The 14629-nt window shown below is 45.7% G+C and overlaps 1 protein-coding gene across 5 annotated transcripts in view; it reads left to right on the plus strand.

The window, feature by feature from the left end:
- The window catches only part of SCN8A (sodium voltage-gated channel alpha subunit 8), a 57131-nt gene that overhangs the window by 22134 nt on the left and 20368 nt on the right, over window positions 1–14629 (plus strand). For 3 of the 5 annotated variants that reach the window (XM_054051399.1, XM_054051402.1, XM_054051403.1), the window contains 9 exons: window positions 1399–1490; window positions 4800–5021; window positions 5944–6007; window positions 6960–7101; window positions 7726–7932; window positions 9037–9324; window positions 9724–10083; window positions 11774–11909; window positions 13730–13968. In XM_054051399.1, the coding sequence (XP_053907374.1) occupies window positions 1399–1490; window positions 4800–5021; window positions 5944–6007; window positions 6960–7101; window positions 7726–7932; window positions 9037–9324; window positions 9724–10083; window positions 11774–11909; window positions 13730–13968 (1750 nt within the window). Of the gene's footprint in view, window positions 1–1169; window positions 1262–1398; window positions 1491–4799; window positions 5022–5943; window positions 6008–6959; window positions 7102–7725; window positions 7933–9036; window positions 9325–9723; window positions 10084–11773; window positions 11910–13729; window positions 13969–14629 lie in introns of all 5 variants that reach the window. The other 2 variants (XM_054051401.1, XM_054051404.1) reach the window with 2 other exon arrangements.

A 14629-nucleotide genomic window follows, 5' to 3' on the forward strand; every position in this document is an offset into this window, starting at 1 on the left:
TGTAAAAAACCTTTTTTTTTTTTGGCTGGATTCTGCACCCAAGGTTGTTGATTTTCTTGAGTTTCTGCTCTTTTTCTACTTGCCTTTTAGTTGTATATTTAATTTTCATGCGGAGTTGGACATTGTACACAAAAGGCAAAATAATGGGTAACTCAATTGACACTGTAGTTTTACTTCAGAGTAGATGGGGATCCACTGTGTACGGTGTAAACACGCCTGGGTGGGTGAGGCTCCCAGTTGTGTGCACACAGGTCAGATTAAACCTGTGAATTGCTTCTTTCCTTTGATTCTTGATAAATTAACAAGTTGATGAATTAAGTTCTTGATTGTTGAAATTCTTGATTGTTGAAATTCTTGATTGTTGAAATTCTTGATAAATTAACAAGCATGCCAGCTTTAAAGGCCCAATGCATTGGTCTTAAATAGATGTGCTGAATCTCTAGCTGATCTAACTCTGTAACCTCCTTATTTCCAGTGAAGTTGCCTGTAGACCCTAAATCCAAGGGGTTTTTTTTTTGTGTCAAGGGCTGAAGCGAGCCTATGTGCTATTTAAACCTTGCTAAGAGGGTCTAAGTTTTATGAATCACTTGTGATGGCCTTTCTGTACCAGGAAGAATCTTGAATATTGTGCATTTCTTTTCTTTTTCATGCCGTCTTTCTGCCCAGACGGCACAGCGGAAAGATTCTTGGTTGGGGTAAAATCTCCCTCTGTGAGCCTTGCACGAAGCCTCTTCTCTGTGTAGCTCAGGTTTATCCCCTTGTAAAGCAACCGTACCTCCCTGGGGCTCATAAACAGGTAGTGAGACACAGAGGATTCAAACGAAGGACGCTAATCAAAGCAAAAGAGGATCACGCTTGATTATAAAATATGAAATGGAGCGAATAGACCCCAAACCACTGAACTGAGATGTCCCCAAGAGCCCTCATATTGGACAGTTTTACTGTTCCCACCTTCTGTAGAGAGAGCATTAAATGTTCACGTCCAGGTAGATGAGAGCGCAAGGGTCCAACCCTGCTCCTGGATGAGCTGCTTGCAGCATAGAGAGACTCTTGCTCTCTTTCCAATGCCAATTCGAAACCATTTTAAATCGCAAACTGTTTCCTACAGACAGCTGTATGCGAGGGAAGGTGACCCCAACGGTGCCATTAACTCTGGTTTAATTCTGCAGGTATATAACAGAGTTTGTAAACCTAGGCAATGTTTCAGCTCTGCGCACTTTCAGGGTTCTGAGAGCTTTGAAAACTATTTCTGTAATTCCAGGTAAGGCGGCCTCCGGTTGGTGTTAGCTGTTGGGTACAGGCCCCTGTGAGTGATGTATTGCTTTGTCTGTAGTGGTTGTTTTCTTTTGGTGTGTGTATTGTCATTGTGTTTTTTGTGTGTGACCTCCCTCATTGCAGATATGTCACAGAGTTTGTGGACCTGGGGAATGTCTCAGCATTGAGAACTTTCAGAGTTCTCCGAGCTTTGAAAACTATCTCTGTTATTCCAGGTGAGAACCATTAAGCATTAAAGGCTGGGCTTGCGTGTATCTCTTTTCTGTATTTCCTCCTGGTCCTGCATTGCTTTATTCCTTAGAAATGGCATTGGGATGTTTTTGATGGGCTTTGCAGTCTGTATAAACAGAGGAGTTTGAAATTAAGGCTTCTGGGTCAGTGTTTCACCACCCTTAGTGTAAAAAATTTCTTCCTAATGCCCAGTTTAAACCTCTCCTCAGTTAGTTTAAAACCATCCCTCCTTGTCCTATTGCTACAGGCCCTGCACACAGAAGTGTTTCCCCATCGTTCTTATAATCATAGAATCATAGAATAGTTTGGGTTGGAAGGGACCTTAAAGATCATCCAGTTCCAATCGCCCTGCAATGGGAAGGGACATCCCACTGGATCAGGGTGCCCAAGGCCCATCCAACCTGCCTTTGAAGCCCCCTTAAGCGCTGAAAGGCCGCAATAAGGTCTCTTTGGAGTCTTCACTTCTTCAAGCTGAACAACTCCAACTCTCTCAGCCTCTCTTGATGAGTTTTGGGCTTCTATTTCTCTGAGTTATCAGCATGAACTGATAGGGTTTTTTGCTTTCTCAGGCTACACTTGCATAGACCTTTGCCAGCAAAGAGACTATGGAATTGTAGGGGCTCGTCACTTTTGTCCCCTTTCCAGACTGCTAAACCCATCAGATGTACATGGCTGTTGTGCATGATGTTCTTTAGCGGCATCTGCTTTCCTTGCACCGAATAAGAGTATGCTACAATAACGTTCTTCTTTAGCCTTCCTTGATGTTTGGCAGTGCACATAAAAAGAACAAAAGAGATTTGGTGATTGCTGTTAGCAGTGCGCTAGATGGACCTGAAGTCCAGTTGTGGTCCCATCAGCCTGCTACGAGTATCAACTGCCTTGCTCCAAGAAAAGCATCGATGTTACAATAAGTTCCGTATGTGTTTTGCATTCATAATCGTTGCAAAGTGAAGATGATGCAACTTTAATGAGCTGGTTACCAACAGCATGCCTTGTCTTCTGATGGAAAGGAGCAGAACAGTTCTGTTTTGGATCATTCCTTCCATACTACTCAAATCTAATGGAGTTGTTCAACTGCGTAGTCAACAACAGCCGATGAAAACTGAGGGATCACGTTGGAAGGCTCAGCGCCCTGGTGTTCATGGGTTCGGAGCATGGAATGGTTTGGTTTGGAAATGACCTTAAAGATCATCCAGTTCCAACCCCCTGCCGTGGGCGGGGTCACCTCCCACTAGACCAGGCTGCCCAAGATCCCATCCAACCTGGCCTCGAACATTTTCAAGGAGGGGGCATTTACCTCCCTTCAAGAGCACTTGAATTTAATTATAGCAATATGCTTTAATCATGTAAAATGCCTTTTTTGGCCAGTTTCTGCACCCCAAGGCTGTTGATTTTTCTTGAGTTTCTGCTCTTTTTCTACTTGCCTTTTAGTTGTGTATTTAAATTGTGTGCAGAGTTGGACATTGGACACAAAAGGCAAAATCATTTCAAATGAAAGCAAGGAGGGAGGGGTGGAATCTCAGCTTTTCTGAGTCCAGTGCAGCCATGCCTTTGATTAAAGGGGTGATTTGCTACACCCAGCTGTGAGGATTCCTGTTTGCCTGCAGCTGTACGTGGCAAAACCTTGGACGATCGTATGAGGCTCTGGGGTAGGATCACCCTAGCTGGGATTCTGCAGCACATGATAAAAATGGGAAATATTAGCAGGATGTGACATGGCACGGGACAAAATCCATGCAGGCAGAGGGTCCGTATAGATTTGTGCGACAGGAGTAGACCTGAGCACCTATGAGTGCAAAGATCCAAATATCACTTTCATCTTCCGGCTTGGAAGAGTGTGTTAAAACTTTGTGAGGGTCTAAAGAGACTTTTTTATTAGCACTTGGGTTATTGGCATTTTAATTGATTAAAGCCATCAGTTTCCATGCGTTACCAGCCTGTGGCAGCCCTCCATTCACCAGGACCTGGGGTAACGTGGAGCTGCAGGATACGAAGGCGATTCCTTCAGCTGGAAGTTGTTGAAGTTGGATTTGTCCTGTGACTGGACTGGGAACGCTCTTGCTGCCAGTTTATCATCTTGGTTCAAAACCCCATTCTCCTTTTATGCCTATGAGAGAGCAAATACCAACCCAAAACACGGACACCAGTGTAAATGCCTGCATGTGCGGATGGTGCATATTTGAGCCGTGGAGATGAGCATGAGTGTTGTATTTGTCTGCTGGAAAGAACCGCAAAAACCTGCTTTGTGTTGGAACAGGGCTTTGGCGTGGCTTAAAAGTTGTGAAGACTGAAGTGAAAGACATTTGGAAATATTATTTTTTTATTTAGGTATATTTGAATCTTTGTGTTCCTGATACGGATCAAACCTCCACTGGCATAGGAAGGGTTCTTGGCAAAGGTTTATAACCGAATGCTCCCATGGCCTCAGCCAGAGCCTTGGGTCTGAGTAGCCCTGAATTCAGAAGGATCTGTGTTCTTTTCTTTTTTCCCTCCTTCCTCCCTTCGACCTCCTTCCCTCTCCTTTAGAAATGCAAGATCACATCAGAAACGCTGATTGAAGGGTTCTAATATTGTGTTGTTTCTGCATCTTACTCGTTTAGAGCAGCATTAGTGCTGCTTTCTCCCCCAAGTTCATGGATGGTTCTTTTTCACAGACCAGACTGGTTTGGAAACCCGGGCTTCTACCTGAGCTTGGTTTTATTATTGAGCTTTGCCTATTAATGACTCTGACGGCCTCGGTAAAACCCGACGAGCCAGCATTCCGGCTGAAATCCTGCCCGACCCGTAACAACACCCGTGGTCTAAATGAAAGGGGAAGAGCTGAAACCCTTTAGTTAAGCAGTAGGAAATTAAGGTGTAGACAGTTCGAAAGGTATCTGATCTTTATAAGTTGTTGTAGTTTGTGCCAATAAGCCAGGCTTAAACACAGCGGAATGTGTCCATGGAGAGGTTTGTCTCTTAAATGAACACCTCTGTTTGGACAACCCCTGCTTTCACGGCAGCGACTCCTGAGTGCGCTTTGCATCCTCTGCTGCAAAGCTCAGATATTCTCAGGGTCAAACGCTGGTATTTTGGGTTGTTCTAACTACTGCTCGTTCACCACTGAAACCGCTGAGCTCGGCTCATTCATCACCTTTATTGCACTGTGTGGAAAAACCGGAATGCCGGTGGTGGTTCCCAGGAACGCGGCCACTTTCTAGCAGCAATCTTTTGGAAGATACTGCATGTATTTGAATTTTCAACGTCTTTTCATTCTACAGGAGTGATTTCTAGTCTTGTTTTCTTCTCTGCAGGCTTGAAGACCATTGTGGGTGCCCTAATTCAGTCTGTGAAGAAGCTGTCAGATGTAATGATCTTGACAGTGTTTTGCCTCAGTGTCTTTGCTCTGATCGGGTTGCAGCTCTTTATGGGCAATTTGAGGAACAAGTGTGTGATTTGGCCAATTAACGTGAACGAGACTTTCCTGGATAACGGCTCCAGGGGCTTTGACTGGGAGGAATACACCAACAATATGTGTAGGTATTTCTGCAGTGATACTCCCTAAAACCTTCTTGTTTGACTTAATTCTTCTGAGCAGGATTTTTGACACGTCTGATAATGTGGGGGTCCAGCTTTGTGCAATAAACTCCCCCTTCTTTGGGTATTTTTCAGTTTTTTAGAAACCTGGCCTTGTTAAGGTATTTCTGATTGGGTTCATCCTCTAGAAAGTCTGGGCTGTGCTCTTTTATCTAAATATTTTGCCTAAATTGTTGGTATTTTCCACTTTGTTTCCAATCAAAAACTGTTTAATTATGGTAAATGGGAAGTAACTCTGCCCATTTAAACCCCTGGACTGAATATTATAGAATGAAGGAATCATTAAGGTTGGAGAAGCCCTCTAAGCTCATCCAGTCCAACTGTCAGCCCAACCCCACCGTGCCTGCTAAACCATGTCCCCAAGTGCCACATCTACATGAATTTTGAACCCCTCCAAAGGGATGGGAACTCCACCACTTTCCTGGGCAGCCTCTGCCAGGGCTTGGCCATCAGGTCCCTCATTTGGTTTTGCCAAGTTCTTCTGAGAATGTTCATGGAGTTGTTGGTTTGTGTTTGAGCCTTGCAGCACCCTTCCACGCTGGCAGGATTTCCCAGCTGTAAATGATTCTGTGGATGAGCAGGAAACCAGCCTTCAAGTTTTTGTAACTTGATTTCTTCCTCCCTTCTCACTTCGAGCTTCTCTGCTGTGCAGGCATCCGGTTTCAGATCAAATGCTATCCTGGCTCCCAGAAAGGTGTTTAACCTCAGTTAGTGGGGTTAATGTTATTGGAAGCAGAGCTAGTTTACTGATAAATTTATCAGGAGGGGATCTAGAAGGCTTGTCAGAGAAGGCTTTTGTGGTTTAAATCCTCTAACTCTGTATGTGTGTGGATGTAATCTTTTCTTTTTCATTTTCTTCAGCGAATTTTTATGTAATTCCTGGTGCCCCTGATCCTTTGCTCTGTGGTAACAGCTCAGATGCAGGGTGAGTGTTAAGCTTTATTAAGAGACTGTAATTACCACTGATGTTGGTTAATGATGGCAGAACCTTTGGGGTATTTTCTGCTGCTTCCTTTGTTGGTGCTGGTACTATTTCACATGTAGAAGGTTTCGCGTTCTTAATCTAATTATTAATCCATTGTTACTGTCTGTTTGACTAATACGATGTAAGCTGACGTTTTGCACGTCATCTCAGGAGGCAGATAAGGCTGAGGATGATCATGAGTGGCAGCGTTTCCCTCTGAATCCGATGATAAGAATCACCAGAGGAGCAGGGGATGGAGGTTCAGAGATGGAAATTGTCCATGTGCTGTTGTCTCCAATTGGGTTTTCCCCAAGTCCTTCAGCTCTAAAGACTCTTCTAGCAAAAGCTGGTCCTTTGGGCTCGCATTGGGTGAAAAGCCTCCCGTTACCACATCACGTTTCCATAGGACAAAGATAACTGAGCTTTTCTGAAATCTAGTCAGTCGCCTCTTCTGCCCTCCTGACTCGACACGGAAAGCAAAATGCACGCTGTTTGTTACAAGAGTTGTGAAAGTCTCCATAAGCATAGATGATCATAGAGTCATAGAATGGTTTGGGTTGGAAGGGGCCTTAAAGATCATCCAGTTCCAACCCCCTTGCCATGGGCAGGGATACCTCTCCCTAGTTCAAGCTGCCCAAGGCCCATCCAACCTGGCCTTGAACACCTCCAGGGATGGGGCAGCCACAGCTTCTCTGGGCAACCTGGGCCAGGGTCTCACCACTCTCACAGTGAAGAAATTCTTCGTTATGCCCAGTCTAGATCTGCCCCTCTGCAGTTTATACCCACTGCCCCTCATCCAGGCCTTTGTAAACAGTCCCTCCTCAGCTTTCTTGTAGGGTGATGTGCATGTTGTCCACTTGCTCTGTCCCTTTACTGCCTTGATGCACTGAAACAGCTGTCATCTTCTCCACAGCCAATGTCCGGAGGGTTACACATGCATGAAAGCAGGACGGAACCCCAACTATGGTTACACAAGCTTTGACACTTTCAGCTGGGCTTTTCTGGCTTTATTTCGCCTTATGACTCAGGACTTTTGGGAAAACTTGTATCAGTTAGTAAGTAAACCCTTTGCTTTGGTGTTAAATGAGAATTTGGGAGCAGTACAGGAAAGGAAAACGTGCCAAGCTTTATTTTATTCCTCCTATCTGGAAGAGTAACTAGAAGTCAAAATGCACAATGAGATGTTGTGTGTTGAGGAGGAAGGGGACATCACCTCTAGGCGGGCGTTGTACTCACAAGTCCAGAAGGGGTGGTAGATCCTCCACCACAGAAGATTGTGTGCGGTTCAGCTCTCTTCATGGAAGGTGCTCAGACGCTTTGGAGGGCAGAGTGTTTCCTTGTAACCCAAGGGTGGTTTGGGGACCTTGCTGAAATGGCTTTTCTTCTCTTATTTTGTTTTAAAGGAATCTTAGCATTGAGTTTCACACTGTGCTTCTGAATCCTCTTCAGTTTGCATCCGTTGGGTGTTTCCTTCGGTGAAGAGGAATGTCACCTTTTGTGTTTAATGTGCAATGTCTTAGTGCTTTGCAGTGGAAGTGCTGAGATGTTAAATATTCGGCACCGCTGTATTTTCTTAGAAGCTTTTAGTTCAAGAAATTCGGAATCAGTTCCTGAATCAGTTCCTCTGAAACTGCTTTCCCCTTTCCTTCTCTCTTCCCTCTACCATGTTCTTCTTCCAGACCTTACGAGCGGCAGGAAAAACCTACATGATCTTCTTTGTCTTGGTGATCTTTGTGGGATCGTTCTACCTGGTTAATCTCATTCTGGCTGTAGTAGCTATGGCTTATGAAGAGCAGAATCAGGCCACGCTGGAGGAGGCAGAGCAGAAAGAGGCCGAATTTAAAGCCATGTTAGAACAATTGAAAAAGCAGCAGGAAGAAGCACAGGTGAGTGTTTTGATCGTGGGGGTTTTTTTTTTGATGCATTTACATATTTTAGATTTATTTTCCCGTTATTACAGAGCAGTGATGTGCAGTAAAAAAATGCAGTGGTGCAATGGCTGATTTCCCCTGGCATCACATCCCCTTTTAACCACGGTTGATGACGTGTGTTCTCTCTTCCCTGCTGCTGCTGTTTTTTTCCTGAGCTATATGCAAGCTCGCTGTGTTTATGTTGGAAAACAGCTTTCCATTATAGAATCATAGAATCACCAGGTTGGAAAAGACCTCTTAGATCATTGAGTCCAACCATTCCTATCTGCCATTATGGAACCATTAAATGTTCTGAGTCCAGAGGAGGCCGTGAAGATGATCCGAGGGCTGGAGCACCTCCTGTATGAGGACAGGCTGAGAGAGTTGGGGTTGTTCAGCCTGGAGAAGAGAAGGCTCTGAGGAGACCTTAGAGCAGCTTCCAGTGCTGAAAGGGGCTCCAGGAAAGCTGGGGAGGGGCTCTGGATCAGGGAGTGCAGGGAGAGGGCGTGGAGAAAGTTATTGAGCTGAAAGTGGGGAGATTGAGATGAGCTCTTAGGGAGAAATGTTTTGCTGTGAGGGTGGGGAGGCCCTGGCCCAGGTTGCCCAGAGCAGTGGTGGCTGCCCCGTCCCTGGAGGGGTTCCAGGCCAGGTTGGATGGGGCTTGGAGATCCCATGGGAGGTGTCCCTGCCCATGGCAGGGGTGGGACTGGATGGGCTTTGAGGTCCCTTCCGACCCAAACCATTCCAAGATTCTGTGATTCTACAAAATGTTCCCAGAGTTTCTAGTTAAGTTTGGGAATATCTTTGCAGGACAGCAAGTAGGTATATGTTGATCCTTTATGAAATGCCTGTACGCAAAGCTGAAGGGCTGAGAGAGATTTTAATACCTGCAAAAGTAGACTAAAAATGTTTACAAGTCCTGGCTGCAAGTTTTTTCTAAGAGAAAGAATAAACATCTCAATCCTGTCCCAAAGACTTGTGCTTACGTGCATTAAGCCCTGCCCTTTCTTAAAGCAGAAAATGGAGTATTAACTATGTAAGAGCTGATTTATTTGTCCATTCTCTTGCCTTCACCCTCAGGCTGCTGCCATGGTCACTTCGGCAGGGACGGTCTCTGAAGATGCTGTGGAGGATGATGGGGGGGGGAGGATGTCTCGGAGCTCTTCGGAGATTTCCAAACTCAGTTCCAAGAGCGCCAAGGAGCGTCGAAACAGGAGGAAGAAGCGAAAGGACAAAGAACTGTCAGAAGGAGAGGAGAAGTGTGACAGTGAAAAGGTGTTCAAGTCTGAATCTGAGGACGGCTTGAGGAGGAAAGCATTCAGGCTACCAGATAACAGGCTAGGAAGGAAATTTTCTATCATGAACCAGGTAGTTTAATTTTCCTTCGTTAATGTTTATGCTTGCTTATAGTCAATTTAACATTCTAGTTTAATCTAGTCTGATTAGTGTGTCAAAGGCATCTGCCCACCATCTTAAACTTGTAGCAAGGCAGGAGGACGCTCACGGCACAGGTTTACAGCCCTTGCATGCCCTTAACCTGGCATAAATTGTTCCTGAGAGCAGTGAATCTAAACAGATAACTCTTCAGCGACGCAGCTCAGCCAGCCAAGAGTGAACAGCTCTCTAAGTGCAGCCAAAGGCCAAGTGGTGATGGTTTGCGTAGACTTGGAGAGGGAGCGAAACCACTTTAGTAGCACTTGACGGCACTGCAGTATTTTCTTTCCATACTCCTCACATTGTTGTCATTCTTTCTTTTCTCCCTCCTAGTCTCTCCTCAGTATCCCAGGCTCCCCTTTTCTCTCCCGACACAATAGCAAGAGCAGCATCTTCAGCTACAAAGGGCGATTTCGTGACCCAGGTTCAGAGAATGAGTTTGCCGATGATGAGCACAGCACAGTGGAGGAAAGCGAAGGCAGGAGAGACTCCTTGTTCATCCCCATCCGCGGTCGCGATCGAAGGAGCAGCTACAGCGGCTACAGCGGTTACAGCCAAGGCAGCCGATCCTCTCGGATCTTCCCCAACCTCCGCCGGAACGTGAAGAGGAACAGCACGGTGGATTGTAATGGCGTGGTGTCCCTCATCGGTGGCCCTCCTTCCAGCATGCCAGGGGGACGCCTTCTGCCTGAGGTGAAAATAGATAAGGCAGCTGCCGATGACAGTGTAAGGAAGTCAATGAGTGGATAGCGTAGGCATGGCGGTCTGTCCTCTCCTCTCCTGAATGCCGCCCTTCGAGTGAACCAGAGACTCTGGCGGAATGAGAGTCGCTCGCTCTGAGCGCAGACGATAAAGTCTGTATCGGATTCAACACCTCCTGCTTTAACTTCCCCTTTCTTTCCTTCTCAAACTCAACAACCCAGCTCCTTCTCCCCTTGGCTTTCGGGGAAAAAAAGGCTTGGAATTGAGTCCTTAATTAAAGGACTAAGATTATTAGGAACCCTTGGTACACGTCAGGGCAATTCATGAGGAGCGGTTATTTAAAGCATAACAGTGAGGAAACCAACCCAAGTCTGTTGCGAGTGTTCTCTACAATAAGATCAAATATTTGAGGATTTAAAGGGAAATACAAACAATCTTTCCCCCTTTGCTCATTTTGCAAGGGAAGCTGTTAGGAAAACAAGGATTTTTAAAACTAAGTGGTTTTAATGTTTGAATTTGCCTCACCTGTGGCTTTTTGTAATCAGTTGATTGAGTTGGTCTTGAGTAACATTGAGAACACTTCAGAATGCAGAGAGAAACAAAAAAATGGAATATTAGTTAGGAGGATGTAAAAGCATCTGGATAGGATTGAAAAACATCATCTGAGAGATCCCTAAATCAGCTGTTTCTGACACGGCTGGTTGCTGTGCCACTAAATTCCAAGCTATTTTGACCTTAACTGGTTATGTTAAAGCATCGGTCGCTACCTGGTTTTTTTCTTCGCTCGTTAGCATGTGAATACAGTGTTTTGCTTCAGTATTTAATTCTTTCTAACACAGCATGAATGCGATAGGAGAAGTCATCTGCATGATGCATGTGTAAAAGAGAAGGGATTACCTAACAGTGATTTTGCTGACTCTACACGTAGAGTTCAACATACAACAAGCAATTCCTTAGCTGTTGTGGTGGGAGAGCTGCATGGGCTGCGCAGAGACCTTGGTTCATGAGCAGACAGTTATCTCTTAATACATGAGATTACCTGTGCCTGACGGAGACTGACATCTCCAGAGCTGTCTTAGAAGAGAAACTGCAAGGTGCCTTTAGCAGTACAAGCCCTTTGAGTTGGGGGGAACGAGGTGCTGCTTCACAACAGTGAAACCCAGGTGTGGTTTCATGTCCCTGTTGCGTTAGAAAATCAGCTTCAGAGTGGGAGAAATCCAGTCTCCATTAGTTCCTAATTTTCCGATGCAGATATTGAAATAGATGTTGATATTGTCAAATACTCAGTTCCTAAAGCTGATCGGGTTGGGTGGCTCGAATGAGGCTGGGGCGCGTTCACACTCTGACCGTTGTAAAGTGGATGGGTTAGAAGAGTTACTGCCCGCCTGCGCTCCTTGGTAGCGGTACAGAGTGTAAATTATTTTGTGCTCCAGCAGTCTTTGTTAGAAATGTTCTTTAAAATATAGTCCTTAATTTGTCTAAGGCTCCAGAGCACTGGTGCCGGGAGAAATGAGGGCTTGAGTTTTGGTTTGGCCACTTGTGTAATGTAGGAAGAAGAGAAGGATAGCAGGACCAAAGATGTTTCTCTCTTTTGGGCGCGTGTGCCACGTTTCTAGGCTGTGAGTATGTAAAATACTGGGAAGGCAAAGAGTTTGTATTAACCATCATATGGATTTTGCAGGGTACTACTGAAATAGAAATTAGAAAGAAGCCTGGTGGGTCTCTCTTGGTCTCCATGGATCAGGTGAACGCGTCCTATGGAAGAAAGGATCGAACCAACAGTGTGATGACCGGGTTGACAAATACCCTTGTTGAGGGTAGGTATGGGTTGAAGGTGCGGTGGGGAATGGATTTTCAGTCTGTAGGTATCGATCGCCCTCTCGTGGTGTGTTGTAGGAACACGGAGGACCTTTCCACTTGGTAGTTAGAGGATTATTCCTCACATCTGCCCTGGATTCCTTGTGCTGTCCCTCTGCGTGGCCACAGGGGTGGCTATGGACACCCGTGTCTGCTCAGTTTGTCCAAGAGGATGCTGAACGGTAGTGTTAAACTTCATGAGATGGCTTCAGAGTGGCTTAAGGGATCAGAGTGACAGCTGGAATACAGGCTCAGGTCAGGTCCCGTCTGCTGGGCCAAGTGCTGCACGACAGAGATCAGTTTTGAGCCTTGGGTTCCCAAGAGAGAACGTGCATATCCTTCAGACACCCAGAATTTAGCTGTCCCTGCTTTCAGGTAGTACAAATTCATGCATTAATTTTGCCTAAACCTGCATCTTTTGAGTTATTATTGATATAGAAGTATTTATTAGACTTTCTTGTAGGTGGTTTTGCATCTGAATTATGTTGATGCAGCGGTAAAGACGACAAAGAGTTGTGATTTTACACTAATGAATATGCAATGTGGCGATTACAGGAGTAAGACTGTCCAATAGAGGTGTTCTGCCTTCTGCCATCTCCCAAGAACTGAAAAGACTCTCCCTTCCTTACACAAGAAAAAGATTTGAGCTCCCTGAAGAGCCGAAGTGTGAGAGCTGTCAAAAGAGAGAGGGACTTCTACGTGAGGGAAATTCTCAAATGGACAGCGCACGGGGATGAGATTTCCAACTACGTTATGCAGGAGCCAGCAAGAATTTATGAACAGCAGCCATGTGAGGCCGATGATCTCAAATTCCTGCTGTCTCCTGCAATAAAATTGCATGAAAACTAAATATACTTAGAAACAGAGCAGGGTTCTGCTGCTGCCTCCCTCCTGCGCAAACGCCCACAGGCTCCAGGGCTACGCTCTTCTTTTTTAACTTTAGAAATTCCAAGGCAACTAAACACTAAGCAACCAGGGAACCAATGAGAAAGAGAGCGCCGTGGCCCTTTTCCTACCCATAAAAAATAAAACTTGGCCATGAGCAGCTGTGCAGCCTGAATGGAACCATTGAAAAGTCAAAGGACAGAGAGGGGGGAACTCCTGGCTTTATTTTTTTCCCTTAAGCACTTGAAAGAGGCCAAGTTAAAGAAGTGGATGCAGTGTCACGCTTGACTTCTGTAAATGGAGGTGGTTTGTCTTAATTGGGTTATTCCTGTCGAAAATCCTGTGCAGGATTATGTCATAGATTTCCTCTTTTAGACCGTGCCTGCATTCGGCACAGAATTCATTTCAGTTACTTAAAAGCTGGCACTGAAGGCAGTTCAGAGTCTGTAACTTGCATTGAAACCATTTTACCTTCCAAGTTAAATGGATCCCCTTGTTTCAAATAATTGGGATCAATTCAGAGGACCCGCCGGGCGCTGTTCTAGAACTGTGCTTCATGGTAAGCCCGTGCAGATGGGATGTAGCTCTTGCGTAGCTACAAAGAAGTCAGTGAAGCTCAGTACCAAGACTGCACGATTGGCCAAGGTCATCAGGGTCATGGCTTAGAAGCTCTTTGTCTGAAGCTGTTGCCGAGCATCCTGAGATTCTTTTGGTTTGAGTGTTGGGTGTACATACCGCAAAATGTGTCTTTGGCCCAAGAATATTGAGTTGTTGTGGAAGCAGGGAGACACTAGAGAGATCCAATAGAGGCAAAGTCGGTATTTTAGCCATGCTGAGCATCAGACGGATTCAGAGGTGAAGACTGATCTCTGCTGCTGTTTTGTTTTGTAACTAGAGCTGGAAGAGTCCCAGAGGAAGTGTCCACCTTGCTGGTACAAATTTGCCAACACTTTCTTGATCTGGGAATGCCACCCATACTGGATCAAGCTGAAGGAGATAGTGAACTTAATCGTCATGGATCCTTTTGTTGACTTGGCCATCACCATCTGTATTGTGCTGAACACATTGTTCATGGCAATGGAGCACCATCCTATGACCCCAGAGTTTGAACATGTGCTCTCCGTAGGAAATCTGGTAAGATAGTGTTGGTAAATATTCTTTACAGATCTGCTGGGTTACGTTGCTTCTTAATGTAGACTTTGACAAGAAGAAGGGCTATTCCAGGCTCTAGACGACACTGAGTGGCATGAGCCTGTCCTCGCTGTAATCTGCAGCCACTCAGAAGTCAAAGAATCACAGAACATCCTGAGTTGGAAGGGACCCACAGGGATCATAGAGTCCATCTCCTGTCTGGGCACAGGGCAACCCCAACCCCACAGCGTTCACACCGTGTGTCTGAGGGTGTTGGCCAAATGCTTCTGGAATATTGTCAGCCTTGGCACCGTGACTGCTTCCCTGGGCAGCTGTTCCAGAGCTCCACTACCCTCAGGCTGAAGACCCTTCCCCTAACACCCAACCTAACCCTCCCCGGCACATCTTCCTGCCATTCCCTCAGCTCTTATCGCTGGTCACCAGAAAGAAGAGCTCAGTGCCTGCTCTTCTTTCTCCCCTTGTGCAGAAGCTGGACATCATGATGAGGTCTCCTCTCAGTCTCTTCTTCAGGCTGAACAGACCAAGAGACTTCAGCCTCTCCTCATATGGCTTCACCTCCAAACCCTTCACCACCTCCATGCCCTCCTCTGGATGCTCTCCGGTGGTTTTAGATCCTTTTTATCCTGTGGTGCCCAGATGTTTG

Source organism: Cuculus canorus, chromosome 29, assembly GCF_017976375.1.
Source record: "Cuculus canorus isolate bCucCan1 chromosome 29, bCucCan1.pri, whole genome shotgun sequence".
NCBI classification, from domain to species: Eukaryota; Metazoa; Chordata; class Aves; order Cuculiformes; family Cuculidae; genus Cuculus; species Cuculus canorus.